The sequence below is a fragment of the Chrysemys picta genome, chromosome 18 (assembly GCF_011386835.1).
Source record: "Chrysemys picta bellii isolate R12L10 chromosome 18, ASM1138683v2, whole genome shotgun sequence".
Taxonomy (NCBI): Eukaryota; Metazoa; Chordata; order Testudines; family Emydidae; genus Chrysemys; species Chrysemys picta.
This window is the reverse complement of record NC_088808.1, coordinates 12,736,736-12,751,658: the sequence shown is the minus strand read 5'-3', so window position 1 is coordinate 12,751,658 and position 14,923 is coordinate 12,736,736. Positions and strand designations below refer to the sequence as shown.

General features: G+C 46.5%; 2 protein-coding genes across 7 annotated transcripts in view; one reads left to right on the top strand and one right to left on the bottom strand.

Moving 5' to 3' along the window:
• SLC25A25 (solute carrier family 25 member 25) overlaps positions 1–2,604 on the top strand; it is a 35,979-nt gene extending 33,375 nt beyond the window's left edge. For all 3 annotated transcript variants that reach the window (XM_005293467.5, XM_005293468.5, XM_005293470.4), the window contains exon 10: positions 86–2,604. In XM_005293467.5, the coding sequence (XP_005293524.1) occupies positions 86–270 (185 nt within the window). In that variant the 3' untranslated portion in view covers positions 271–2,604. The remainder of the gene's footprint in view (positions 1–85) is intronic.
• Positions 1–14,923, bottom strand: part of LOC122174093 (alpha-1-acid glycoprotein 1-like) — a 43,765-nt gene that overhangs the window by 27,345 nt on the left and 1,497 nt on the right. For 2 of the 4 annotated variants that reach the window (XR_010593738.1, XM_065572708.1), the window contains exons 3-5: positions 13,522–13,595; positions 12,703–12,813; positions 8,396–8,499 (exon numbers count right to left, since the gene is read on the bottom strand). Coding sequence is in view for 3 of the 4 variants with exons in the window: in XM_065572708.1 (XP_065428780.1) it covers positions 8,396–8,499; positions 12,703–12,813; positions 13,522–13,595 (289 nt within the window). In the remaining variant the exon portion in view is untranslated. Of the gene's footprint in view, positions 1–4,735; positions 4,887–8,395; positions 8,500–12,702; positions 12,814–13,521; positions 13,596–14,923 lie in introns of those variants that run through there. The other 2 variants (XM_065572710.1, XM_042854475.2) reach the window with 2 other exon arrangements.

Sequence of the window (14,923 nt, the reverse complement as noted above, 5' to 3'; positions counted from 1 at the left end):
AAATCTAACACATGCCTTTGAGATGGGCATTTTCTTACAACATACCTTAATCCATGCTCTACTATTTCTTGTGTTTCTGTTGTAGCTTCAGTGGAGGGAGCTCCAGAGGTGACAATGAGGGGACTCTTCAAACACATTCTAAAGACAGAGGGAGCATTTGGCCTCTATCGGGGTCTGGCCCCGAACTTCATGAAGGTGATCCCAGCCGTAAGCATCAGCTACGTGGTTTATGAGAACTTGAAGATGACCCTGGGGGTGCAGTCACGGTGACCAGGAGACACCAAGGATTCTGAACTCTGAAATCTTGGGCTGTAATCCTGGGGTGTATAGCCATCTCTCATTCTGTGAATGTGTCAACACTAAGCTGACTAAGCAAAGCTGTGAGAATCCAGTTGGGTGTGAGTCAGGATGTGGAGGATTTGGTGTCCTTTGCCATCTTGCTACTCAAGAGCTCTGCTTAAACCATCAAGTGGTCCTTCAAGCATACAGGGGACCAATTGGGAGACCAGGGGATCAACTCCTGGTTGTGTCTCAAGCTGCAAGTTTGAGGCCAGTTTCCAGCAGCCTAGTAGAGCGGGGATCTTACATGTAGAAACAGAGCTGCTGGCCTGGAGATATGTAGCAACTTTTGAAATGCTGAAGGAGCTTTTTTCCATTCAGTTTAACCTCCTACCTGTTTAAAATTGTACAAACTTTGTGTTGGTGCTGCCACCACAGACTTATTTATTATGTTTACACGTATTTCTTTCGGTAGGAGACATTCATGTTCTGCTTCCGAGACTCTGACACGAAACGAAACTTTAAACTGGACCAGTTTTGGGGGCTGGTGAGCAGTGGTTCTTCCACTCAGGCTGAAGGTTACTTAGGCCAGTCTGGTGGAGAATTAGGATTATTTATTTTTATAGGTCAGAGCAAGTCTCTCTCATAAACCTGCTAACAAGATGCACTTACTAACAGAAGCAGCAGACTAAAGCCTGCACACCTGCATTGCTGCATGCTAGATGGGTTTGTCATTCATGCCCAGCAGAGGTTTCGAAAGGGGAAGGCTAGAGAGCTCTGAATGGACTGTTGCCTCGATGCACGGCTTCACTGAATAACTGACCGTACTCTGCTACTCTTGTCCATCTCTGTAGCTGGGCTCCTGGCACAGCATGGGAGAAGGCTCTGCAGCCTGCTTGGTTCTCTGAACAAGGTTCAGGGACGACTGACCCTTTCCAAATCCTGCAGCTAAGCTACTATTTATCCCTCTTTAGATCTCTTTGTAGACTTGGAGTTAGGGTTTGCATTTGAGGGATAAGGAATCCCCAGGCTAGGAGTAATGTTGTGGGAAGGGATGTTAGCTGACATTGGGAGGAAGTCGGGTTCGTCAGGGGTTTGAAGATGACTGCTTGTGTTTTCTCCCAGAGGGTGCTTTTCATAGGTGGAAGGGAAGGGAATGGCTTTAAAATTTCTCTGACTGTATTCTGGGCTACTTCAGTCTATAGGATCAGGCTTCTGGGGCCCAGGAGATCCTCCTCCAACTTTTGATTTGGGGCAAAATGGACCAGTGTCACATTCCACTCATGTCATACTGCTTAAATCCTATTTATTTTGTATTTATTTGAACAGAGTTATGTAAACTATTTTTATAGACTTGTTTAAATATTGTTACTGTCCTTGTATTTCTCCTATTTAAAGTTCTGTATTATTTTCTTACCCATTTGCACCTTTACCATCACACAGCTCAGCAGCAGGGGAAGACACTGAGGTCACTAGTGTTCTCTTCCCCTAAAGCTTGAGCTGCTCTTTTTATATCTGGGCTGGTTATTGGAGGGCCTCAGTCAGTCAAGAGAAATTCTCTGTAGCAATAAGCCATAGAAGGGAGGGGAACTGATTAGCTAGGGAACAGTCCACTGGGACAAGGGACACAGAATGGTGTATTTTGAGGCTTGCCTTGCTCTGGAATCGCCTCGCATGTGTGTGTGAGACAAGATTTCCTGTGGATGGCTCAAGCTGGGGAAATGGAAGGTCTGTGTATGTTGATGTCTCAACGGCTAATTGAGAGAGGGTCGATTTGGAATTTTTGTGGTAAAAAATCTCAGGGATTTAAAAATAAGACAAAAGTTGCCAGTTTCCAGAAATGTGGAAGGAAACTTGCACTTGGACACAAGCTGCTGCAGTTCTGTTTGAAGGGGAGTGGGCAGACCTGCTGCTGAGTCCCAGTGCTCCTCACACACACGTGCACTATGGAGAAGTTTTGTGGGAACGGGAAGGGCTTCGTTAGGCACTCCTGGCAGCTGCTCCGGGTGTGACAGGCTTTGGCAGTATGGAGAACAGTCAGTCTTTAGGTACTCTCCTTGCTGTCTGTTCTTGCCAGATGGAAATCTAACTTTGTACCTGGATTAGTGATATGATTTTTTTTTCACCTCCCCTTTTGAGACCAACTGTTAATTCTGCAGTGGCTCCTTCCTACCAGTGTGGCCTAATGGGAATATTCCGAATACAAAAATCAATGCAAAATGTGACTGTCTTTGTAGCTGTAACTGGAAGTTGTCAGAACACAAATCTAACCAATGAGATTCCTCATGGAGGGAACAGTCTGCTAATAAAGGTCTATCAAAGCTACCATGTGCCTGCGTTTCTCTGAGTGTGCATCACTGGTGCTGTGCAAGTGACTGTGGGGCCAGTTTTTTCCTATAACCCCTTTTCTTCACTGAGGGTAATTGACAGCAAGACTGTCAGAGCAGAATCCCCTTTGAATCCCAATTCAAGGGAACACCTGAGTATAACCAGAACTAAATGTTTACTGTGGCAATGAGAATGAGTCAAGCATATCCCATTACCAACCTATTGTCTGTGCGGTGGGTGCTGGTGAATCTCTGTTCTCATTCTGGTCGATAGCTGGATCGTTTTTCTGCATAGAGGATCTGTAGTTCCTTTTATTTAGTCTGACTGCACCCTCGAGGTATTGGCACTTGGGTTTTAAAGGGCATTGTCTTGATGTGCTTTTTACAGTGCCCATTAACAATGAAGTGCTCTATGTGCATACCCTGGCAGACTATTCAAGTACAGTAGCTAGTGCAGAACATAGCCACCCCCTTGCTTAGTGAAATTAACCATGGGGACCATTTTACACTAGTCCTCCAAGGACCACACTGGCTCCCTATGTACTTCCAGATGTTCAAGGAATTTCTATTCATTTGTAAAACCTTAACAAGGTTGAATCCTAAGTATTTGAGAAACTACCTTTTGCAGTTGCAATCAGCGGAATCACTTGAGTTAGCATTCCCTAGATTGGATCCTGTAGTCTAAAGGCTGGTGGCAATTATCAGTGGAGGGTGTTACTGAGTTAATGGTCTCCTGTTGGGCACTCAAGAGCCAGACTGACCTTTTGGGGCATGGTGCTAAGCCAGCCTGTCCCTGTCTGGTAGAGGTGTGTTTTTAATTGTGGGGCTGGCCCTGGTCCCTGAGATCATGAGGGGCACATCTGAGAGATGGTAAACCTCTACAATTCCATTTTCACTATAGGAACCACTCATGACACCTATTCTTCCTCTCCCCTATTAAGAGAAATGAAGGAACAAAACTGATTGAAATTGCAGTGCTCATGAAATACCTACCAACCTAGAACTAGGAGGGATTAGCTCTGGGGAAAGGGGATTTGCTTTCTACTCCACCTCTTCCTTGCATTTCTTATGATCTGTTTCATCTCAAAGAGGAGGAAGGTTAGTTTAAGCACTGGACTGGAACTAAGGCAATCTGAATTCCATTCCTGGCTTTGTCACAAGTGAGTCACCCCAGGGTGAGTCACTTAATCTGTACATTTTAGTTCGCTCAAGAACAATAAAACTTCCCCACCTCATAGGGCTGTGACATTACATTAATGAACTGATGTGAGGTGCTCATGTAAGGCCACCCAGGGGTTCTCTGGGAAAGCCTGTAATAAAGTGCTCTACAGATAGGACACTATTTGATCATTTGTGGTTTTGGTATGCTGGAGTTCCTGGGATTCAGGCTGCTCATGACATCCCGCCTATCGAAACAATTCCATTTCTGAGTGATGGAACCCCCACTGGTGTAGGCTCCTAGAGATCTGACATGGTCATTGTTTTTGCTAGCTTAGTGATCAGCCAGTTTCCCTCGCCCTTGAAATAGGCAAACATCCTTTGGAGCTGGGATTCTAATTCACATCTACAAGTTTTAGAAAGGAATTTTCCTCATAGGAACAGATGACTAATTCTGGTAGCCAAGTTTGTGACTAGGTAAGCTTCAATTTTACACTTCAGCCTGATGTACGCTATCCAGCTGTTTTAAAGGAAAACAGAAATGAGGCTTTTCCCTGTGTATTACATCAGCTGTGCCTTCCAGCACTTATTGGTACAGTAACTTTTAGTAGTACAGGAGTGCCCTCTTCTGGTTTTCACAACATTGAGTTTCAGAGTAGTATCAATGTGTTTCCATAGTGGAGAACCGAATGTTAAAACTGCCCTCTGTTTCCCATTTGGTGCTGTTGAACCCCCTGTGTAAAACTCGGTGCTTTGAGCCAGCAGAGAAGAAATGTCCAAGTTTCATGCTGGTTTGCAACCATGGTTACTGCCATTTGTCCAGCATGTGGAAAGTTGGCCTATTAACTGTCTGTTTGCAAATAACTAGGCAAATCAAAACTAGCTGTGATCTCTCCTCACTAAACCCCGATCTACCTATCTAGTAGAGCAACTCCCCTGGTTGATGTTGCATCAACAATACACAGCAGAACTAATAAGGAAAACTTTTATTTGCTGCAGAGGTTAAGTGGTCAGTTGCTGATGTCCAGCTGTGCTAGCTTCAGAGTTATCCTAGTACTGGAGCTGGGGTCCCCTTGCCTGGGGAATTGTTTGTTTGGTTTCTTACATTGGGCATAGCTCCTTCTGAGAAAAACAGGCAGCAAATACAATTGATGTCAGTATGGAACCTACAGGAGAGAATTCTCTAGAGCAATCACTTCCTTTTCTTTGTTTTTTGCTCAGCAATAAATTAGCCCCCCCAAAGGAACTAAGTCACCTTGTTGGGAGAAACTGGGCCTGTGTTAATTGTATGCTTTACCCAGGGTTAATACTGTTACTATAGCTGTAACCTCTCCTACGCCATTCCCTGGATTCTGCTGATCTATGATCATACAACATTTTTTTTTTCTGGGTGGGATAAGAACTGCAGCTAACAGTTCTTCTAAGTCTGTAATATAAAGTAGGAACTATATGTAACAACAGTAATGCTACCCTGTGACCTGTACATTAAGCATGCCCTAAAGTGAGTATGGGAAAGCAACTAGATGAATTAAAATGGGTGAAATCCTTTTTAGAAGCTCAAGGAATTATGTAAAAAGTTGTACTCTTAAGAGGTACTGAAGTTAAATCCTCTGTCAACACATTTCTTTAACTATGTTAATATTGATGCCCTAGATTGAAAATGTAACATTTTAAAATGTGTTTTTGCTTGTCACTACTTCTGCTCTGCTCACTTGCATTTCTTTCAGCCTGGCCAAGAAAAATCAAAGAAGTCAGTCCTAGTTTTGGTATAGTCACTTCTCCTTTTAAATTCTTAGGGCTGCAAAGGTCTTGGGTCTGACTCTACTGGGGAATCTTTCTTTATTTGAAAGCACCTGTGTTCATCAGAACTGTGAAAGAACAAGACTGACCTGGACTATTCCTATTGTTTTTTTCTAAAACTTCTGATTTTTACCAGAACTTAAATTTGGTCCAAATGTAGGGTTGTCACTTTAAGTTTGCAGCAACCCATAATTAGCTTGTTGGGAACAAGTAGCTACCTCCACAGGTGATTGCAAATTGGCTTATAGGGAGAGCTGGCTGCTCAAAGGGGAAAGAAGGAGCAAATCTAGACAGGCTTCAGGTTGTCTGACTGTTCTTGCTAGAATTCTGTTCAATTTAGTAGTGGCAATTGTTTCAAAGCTTTACTTTCAGTAGTTTGTTTTCCTTTGACCTTAATTGTCATATGAAAGTGTGGGAGATTCCCCATGAGAAATTCCTCTGTTACTCTGGTGTGGAAGTACTCAGATTCTCTCTGAGACTAGGTTTTCTCTACTAACCTCTAAGTGGTGAGCTGCCTAATGAGACCACCTGAAGCTGGATTCAGGTACTAATTAGGAACAGACATTTCTGAAGAAGCAGAGGAGATGGCACCTGATCATCTATGGTAAGAGTTATCCCTGCACCACCATTTTGTCCGGAAAAGAATGTATGCCTGCCAGGACTATAAAATTACCTAGAGACCTTAGTTGTTCGGACATAAGCCTCTGAACCAGGTGTGTATATTAAATGAAACAGGAAAAGGGTCTGGCTCTACTGTCTTGAGCTATGTTCTTATCAAATCTTTCAAATTCCAGCACCCTTGAGCTATTTCTTGGGTGGGAGACCTAGAAAAACCCAAACTTCTATTGGAAGTGGGGCTGGTCATGCAGTAGGGACAGGGAATGCTCTTCCTTTGGAGTCCGTACTGAAGGAATGCTTTGGAATACAAATGGGGGCAGGAGGGTGGATGATGTGCTGTTGAAGAGTTTTGTCTTTCAGCCAGGGTTGATGAGAGGAGGGGGGAAAGCAGGTACAAATTACCGGGGCCTGGCGGTCCAGAAGGGGGCTCAGCTTCCACGGTTTCCCCCACTCTCGTCGGCCCTGTTTAGCCAGTCTGCCCTTGCTGGAGGGCCCGAAAATATTTTTTTTCACCAGGGCCCGAACCCGCTCTCGGCGGCCCTGCTTTCAGCTGACGCTTTCTGCCCGATCCAGAGAGAGATCTGTAGCTTTTAGCTAAATTCTGGACTGAATAACTTTTTCTGGCTAAACTAGCTCCTGTAGGGTCAGCTAGCTTTGGCATTCTTCATTTCCTGTTATGTCCTAAACCTGGGGTTTTCAAATTTTGGGGGCTCAGGGTGCATTTGTAAATGTTTATGGCCTATTGTGACCCAATAAATAGTCTGGGGGTGGAGGCCCTGGGACCGAGCCATAACTAGGCATTTTAGGACCCGGGGTGAGCAAGCACCTGGATTTTTTTTTCAGGTTATTTCCCTCCCCCGACAGGCTGGGTGGCCTGCTGAGGAGAGTCAGGTGGAAGTGGCGCTCCCTCCGAGCCCTGCCATGCAGGGCTGGCCTGACCTGACCGAGCTGCCCTCGTGGTTTTGTACCTTGGATGGCTGCCCTGCTTGTCCCACCCTGGTTACGGCCCTGCCCTGGGGTGGTTTTGGTCGGATCCTGTCCCTGGGTGGGGTGTGGTCCTGCCTGGCACTCACCGCACAGTGGCAGCTCCTGTGCTGTGGGGCTGGCTGGACTTGGCTCTCCACTTTGGGTATTGCAACCTCTGAGCTTACAGTGCTGCTTAGGTTTGATCCCTCCCGCCCTCCTGACTGGAACAAATTTGTGAGTGGACTTGTGACCTGCCTCATGGGGTTGCAGTGCCACTCACTTAAATGTGGCCTACCCAGACTCCTTGTCCGAACCTGAGTGGTGCTGGGACCCCAGAGGTTGCAGTGCCTGGAGCAGGGAGTCGAGCCCAGCCAACCCTGTAGGACAGGAGCTGCCATGTGACCCTTTAAAACATTCTGGTGACCCAATTTTGGGTTCTGACTCATGGGTTGAGAAACCCTGTTCTAAACTGTTGTGTGGTATAGCTGTGTGCTGTTAGCAGTTGCCATGTTCCTCCCTACAGATGGCTGCATTTTAGTGATAAGTGAATTGTTCCTTGAATGTGTAGCTTATAAATTATTCTGACATGAATGATACTATAGAAATGTAAGATATTATAGATAATGGAAGAGTGGGTCTGTGGGTATATTCTTTTTGTATTTAAGTCCTGTACTTAATTCCTGTTCTGAGAGGGGGGAGGTGGTGATCAGGTTCATGATCTTTACAAACCACACATTTTTAGAGCATTGTTCTGTGAATATGCATGTCCATCACATGAAGATTTGTTTTCTGGGAGTAAAACTTTCAGAAGCACCCAAGTCCCATTTTCAAAAGTGACCTAGACACTTAAGAGTCTAAATCCCATTGATTTTACAAGGACATTTAAGCTCTTAAGTGCCTAGGTCACTTTTGAAAATGGGACTTGGGTGCTTTGGAAGTTTTCCCCTGGACTATACATTGCGGTGATCTAAGACGATTTATTCATTTTTTATAAAACTCCTTGTAGCTGAGGCTGGCCCCTTTTGTTCCCTCCCAGCTCCTGAGGGTTACAATATTGTTGCATCTGAAGAAGTGGGGTTTTTTACCCACAAAAGCTTATGCCCAAATAAATCTGTTAGTTTTTAAGGTGCCACCGGACTCCTCGTTGTCTTTGTGGATACAGACTAACACGATACCCCTCTGAATATTGTTGTGTGGCACTGAAGATGGGGCCAAGGATATTTACTGATCCATAATGAGAACTTTACCTTCTGCCATGGTGCATAAATTATTTCCTCTTCACGAAGACCCAGACATTTAGCATGGTCTCTGAATTCCTCCAACTGAGTGTTACTCATGTTTTGGTTCCGGGCTGTTTTAAAAAGGAAGAAATTGCAGCATTAAATATTAGAGAGCAGTTTAGTAGGCGCTTGATTAATATAATTAGTTTAGGCATATAATTTCCATGTTCCTTACCTATCCTCCCTGTTTCTTCATTCTCTCTGTTTGACACACTTAACCAGGTTGTCCTAGTAAGAGATTCTCTCTCCTCTCTATTCATGTCACTTTATCTGTGCTGTGACTGTTAACCCCCACAGGGTATGTATTTATAACATACTTGTAAAGTGGCACTTCTCTAGTGGCTGATTCATATAGAGGATAATAGTATACTATTGCTGCTAGCTAATGGTGGTGCTCCTTTAGCTTGTGTAGTAGAGGTCAGTGCTGTGGTGCAGAACATCTGAAGTCCAAACCATGCCGATGATGACCTTTTGGTGTGTATGGAGGGCTGTCATACGTTAGTTAGTACATGCTCACCTTGGGTTTCCTGATTAACAGGGCATAATGCTTAATACATAATTGCTTCAATGCACCAGAGCTGTGTGGTATATATTTACTGGCAAATGAATCCTCTGATGTTTTGTGCTTATAAAATGTAATTTCAATTAAGATGGTTTTATAGAAATATCAGTTTTACAAGGCACCTAATAATCCCTTTGTTAAAATGTGTGCTTCCCACATTTAGCCTAGAACTCTTTATCTACAGCTCTTCTGTCACCGGTGAATGAGCAGTGAATCAGAAGTGAACTTCCAAAGCTACTTAAACCCACCATCAGAGCCTCATTTGGGCTAATATGGCTGGAGAGCCGGAATGCAGCTCAGAGGGGCATGACACTTACTGGCTTGCTGAGTGTAATCCCATTCTTGGATGCTCAAGTGGGGGAGAGTGGGAAGAACAACTCCCACTTTTCTCCTCAGCTTGGGCATGTGGTGCCCCCCCTCCCCCTTGGCTGGCGCAGTGGGGGTTCTGTCTGTTGTGAAATACTTTATTTGCTGCCCATTCTTCATGGTCCTGAGGGACACAGAACCATAACCAGGGCCGCCGAGGGGGGGTGGGGGGGGTAATTGGTGCAATTTGCCCAGGCCCCGCGAGCCCTGGCTGAGAATCACTTTCCTGGCTAGAGGTGCCTTTTTAATTTCTACTCGCCCGGCGGTGGTCCGGGATTTCAGCGGCATGGGGCCCCTCAGTTGCTCCGGGTCTTCGGCGGCATTTTGGCAGCGGGTCCTTCAGCGCTGCCAAAGATGCGGAGCGAGTGAAGGACCCGCCGCTGCTGCCGCATACTCGGAGCACCGCCTGGTGAGTACAAGCGCCGCAGCAGGTGGTGCTTTTTTTTTATGTCCGCTTCCCCGCTTTGCCCCAGGCCCCCTGAATCCTCTGGGCGGCCCTGACCATAACAATGGGCACTTCACCCTGCTTGCCATGCGACCCGACTCAGACCTACCAGCTGGGGTAGCCCTGTCCTCGCTGGTCCCTGGCGATTTCATTCCCCATCCATGGAGGCAGGCAGGTGGCTCACCTGGCCCACCCTACTACAGAGCTTTCCTGAGGGGAAAGGCCAACACACACACTCCCAGATTTCTGACGACTTGGCTTAGTAAATTGCTGGACTGAATCCCAGCCATGTCCCAGGGTTGCATAAGCTCTGGGTGAGTTTTTTCCCCTCAGCACTGCTTCTCCTTCTGAGGTGCCTCCCTCCCCTGCCAGCTACAGAGAGAAGGCTTGGGGTGAAGGGCCTGTCCCTCCTGTTCCATCCTCCCCGCTCCCCTTGTCAGGGTGCTTGGCTGGCTCTGTGGGCACTAGATTGCAGTTTCCCCTCTCACAGCTCAGTCAGCCCTGAGCCCCACTCCCTCAGGCAGGATTGAGAACACAGGCACCATCTTAGCAGCTGACTCTAGGCAGTGGTTCTTCAGCCCGTCCCTCCCATCCCCCAAAACCACCCCAGCAGAAAAGGAGCCAGGCAGGACTGGAGAGGCTGGCTTCAGTGGCTAGTGATGGCCCATTCTGTTAAGGGAGCACAGTGTGTCCAACTCTTATGATATTTGGTATTTGTTTCTTGTGAATATTGCCCTTGTGGTGATTTGGCTGCCATCTTCTATTACTCTCAATGGGATGGAGGCCATAGGATTCTCTCAGTCAAGATGGCTGCCATTCCCCTTTAGTTTCTGTATGTGGAACTGAGGCTGCCCTTAGTCGAGATTGTTACCATAACTTATCATTTTCACTGAGATTGACGCAGGGCTGCACACTAGGAAGATGGCCACTCTAAGGGATCTAGGATTGGGCAAGTGGGCAGGAGTCTGAAGGGGCTGAAGAGGGGCAAGAGGTGGCAAGAAACTGAGGAGAGGGTGCAGAGAGAGAGAGTGTGTGGGAGGGACACAGGTGGGGGAGCCAGAAGGAGGGAAACTGAGAGGGGAGGTCAATATAAGAATGAGAATGGGATAGAAGATGGAGACAGCATGGAGGGAGAATGTGGGTGGGACAGGAAGGGAAATGGAAGGAGATGGAGAGGGATAGCATCAGGGCCGGCTCCAGGCACCAGCTCAGCAAGCAGGTGCTTGGGGCGGCCGAGGGGAAGGGGCGGCACGTCCGGCTCTTTGGCGGCAATTCGGTGGTGGGTCCCTCGGTCCCTCTTGGAGGGAAGGACCCGCCGCCGAAGAAGAAAGCAGCGTGGTGGAGCTGCCGCCGAAGTGCCGTCGATTGCGGCGGCTTTTTTTTTTTTTTCCTGCCGCTTGGGGTGGCAAAAACCCTGGAGCTGGCCCTGGATAGCATGGCATCTCCTCTCACCCCAAGTGATAGGATTTGAGGTAAGTGGAGTTCACTTCTAAACAGCTTTTGGTGTACACAATGTGGTGGGAGAAAATGGCATCCTAGCTGCACATTTTTGCTTTAGGATCGGTACCCCGAATCAGTATTTGTAGCCCAAGGAAACCCACGGTACACTAAAGAGCCCCAGGCTATGGATTCCATTTGTTCATCCCGTGGGCTGACAGGACGTCTCCTAACGTAAAAGTTCTAGGTCACTGGCACCCAGCAGAGGGCCATCTTGTGCCAGCACTGCTGAGGTGCCCAGAATGTTCCACGGTGCTCGGCTCAACCCTTCCCTTCCCTTCCTGAACGCAGTCAACTAAGGCGCTCCTGAGTGACAGCCCCAGTGCTGGTCCAAGCACCAAATTACGCTTGGGCATTGCTCTCTAATGCCCCGTATCCTTCACTTGTTCTCCAGTGTCACTTCTGTGAATTATAAAGGCACCCACTGTAAGTGGTGGTTGGGACTGCCATTATTGTCTGTGCTTGCGAGTTCCCTGTGATCTGCTGAGGGATATATATTATAAAAAGTGCTGGGGGTTCTTAGGCAGTCAGGGGCGGCTCCAAGCGCGTACCTGGGGCGGCTCCAAGCGCGTACCTGGGGCGGCTCCAAGCGCGTACCTGGGGCAGCAAGCTGTGGGGGGCGGCCTGCCGGTCGCCGTGAGAGCAGCAGTCAGGCTGCCTTCAGTGGCATGCCTGTGGGAGGTCTTCCGGTCCCGCGGTTTCGGCGGTAATTCAGCAGCGGGGACGCTGAAGGTGCGGAACTGGCAGACCTCCCACAGGCATGTCGCTGAATCCGCGTTACCAGCGGACCTCCAGCAGACGCGCCGCCGAAAGCCGCCTGCCTGCCATGCTTGGGGCGGCAAAATACATAGAGCCGCCCCTGTAGGCAGTTCTCTGACTGCTCTGGAGGAGCGAGGCACTCTTTGGAAAGTGCTGGGACTTTTTCCCTTATGTAGTTGCTTCTGAGCCAGAAGGAGTAAAGAGAAGTTCTGCCTCGTGGAGTGGTAGAGTGATCTAGTTGGTGAGGGGGCTTTATAAGTTCCATTATTGTCAACCCCAAGTGTGAAAAAATAATGAATTAGGCCACTTAAGATCATGAAATTGGCTTACAATCACATGCTTTTACAAAACCAATACATTTTGAGTTTTTTATTGGCATTCTGGTTTTTGAACCTGCAGGGTGCACTTGGGTCATATTTTCAAGCTTTTCTTTGCAACTATGATGGCTAAAAACTTTTTTTAAAATTAAAGCTCCGATTTTTATGTATTCCTGTAACTCCAGGAGCTGGGGCTTCAAGAAAACCACCAAATATCATGAAAGCTGGCAACACTGAAAATTCTGATGTAGTTTTATTATATGGGGGTGAAACTTCTTCATACCCTCTGATTACAGCTTCAAGTTATTTTATAATGGGGTTTGCATACCATAAAGATACAATCCTGCGTAGTTCTTCTCCTTATGCATCTGGTATTGAATGAGGAAAATTTCTTCGGAACTGCTCTTCATAAGCTTCCCCATGGTGCGCTGGTTCTTGGCTTCGCGAGAACACAATTAGGAGTTAGGAGTGGGCAGTAAGAATATTAAATTCGACCCAATTCTGTGTAACAAGACCTGGTATAAACCTGCAAGAATTGCTAATATTGGACAGTGAGTTTATTGGTCTGATTATAGATGAATATATGTTTTGCTACCATCTGCTCAGGGATCTGATCACGTGTAGAAAAGTCCTATCCTGGTCTAGCTTCTTCTGTAGGGCCCAGTCCAAGTCCCAGCAGTCAGTGGGAGAAAATCTCCCATTGATTTCAATACAAGTTGCAGTAGGCCTTTAGTGTTTTTTGGTCTTCTTTTAGATAATGGCCTGGGATTTTAAGGAGCCAAAGATGCCTGGCTCTCATCCTAACATGGATGTATGCAGCTCGCTCACGATTCCTTGGTGTGTTCAGCCATAAATGGTTGTGCATGGCTCTCTGACTACTATCTTATCTCTCTGAGAATGGTGCAAAGAACTGCCCCAATGAGGAGGGGATCATTTCAAAGGGGAATCTGTCCCCCAAGTTCTCGGTGGGTTCGGTCACCTGATTCCTCCCTGTCCTGAGGCTTCAAATGTGCAATGGGAAATGAGATGCATCCGAGAAACTAATATACAAACTCCTGACCCCTCTCCCCCATCCACTTGCCCTCCTCTATGTTTAGATAATGATGCCTCTGTGTGCTCCGCTTCCCTCTTGGCATCAGATTCTTACCATACTTGATCAGGGTGGCATTATTGATAGAGACTTCAAGGTAAGTTGAGTTGTTTGAGAGACATTTGTCCCCACTAAAAAGAGAGAGAGAGGGTGAACAGCCTATAATTAGAGAGGTGAGGGTAAGGATTCTGCTGTCTTGAGACACTTGGAGGCAAATTCTACCATTAGAGTCGAGAGAGAGTAGTTTTTAAGGTCAGAAGGCACCATAATTAGATTGCCTAGCCTTACCTCCTGTATAACACAAGTCATAGAATTTCACCCAGTTACCCCTGCATTGAGCCTGGTAACTTGTTTGACAAAAGTATATTTTTTAGATAGGTGTCCAGTCTTGACATGAAGACCTCAAGATATGGGGCGTCCACCACTTCCCTTGGTAGTTTGTTCACTTTCTTTATAAAAAAAAAAGGGGGGGGGGCGGGGAGGGGCTTATTACTAAATTGAATTTCCTGGCTTTGACTTCCAGCCACTGGTTCTTGTTATGCCCTTCTCTGATAGATTAAAGATTCCTTTAGTGCCTAGTATTTTCTCCCCAGGAAGGTACTTCTATAAATTGATGGGAGCTACATGCCTTCACATAGCACCTAGTGTCTGTGTGTATTACATACACTGGTGTATTGTGCGGTACATTGGTACACTTATATAAAGTATAAATACTGCAGGGAATTCAGGATATGCCCAGCTTCTTCCATCTCATATGTGAAACAGAAGAGAGTTTAGTGCCAGACTGATGGCCTCTATCTATCTACAGGTCAGAGTGAGCACAAGTAACTGAGGAGGGCTGGGCAAACCTGAAGAGGTCCTGCCAGGACCACGATAGAACCTGATGCTTGGAGAGGAGGGATTCAATCTGCAAAGGCCGCGACAGAGCGAGGCAGAGATGGGGTTGCAATGCATGGCTCGTGGTACAGCCCAATGCTCATAGGTAAGTTTTCATGGTGCATGAACGTTCATGGTCTGGCATATACAACATAAGCAGGCAGCCTTTGTGTTGCAGGGGACAGTCTGGTACATTAATATGGATGCAGGGTACCTAGAGAGAGACTGATTAGGAGAGCAAGAAAGAATCTAACCTGGCTGCAAGACCATGGGAGAGGTTAAAAAAAAAAAACAAGGGCAAGAAAACCCCCCAAACCAATCGATTCCAAAGCTAGAAGGGACCAGTGTGATCATCTAGTTTGACTTGCTGTGTAACACAGGCCATATAACTTCCCTCAAATAATAATAAGATGGTGGAACTAAATTAAACTCTTGTAGCATTGTTAGTAGGAGGCTTAGTCAGACATGAACTAGTGAGGGGAGACAGAGAGACATACAAATCACTGGGAAAAAAATTAATAGAGAAACTTTTAACAAACGTTCCCTTGTTCAGGTGATGCTAATTAAAACCTTGTGCTGAAAA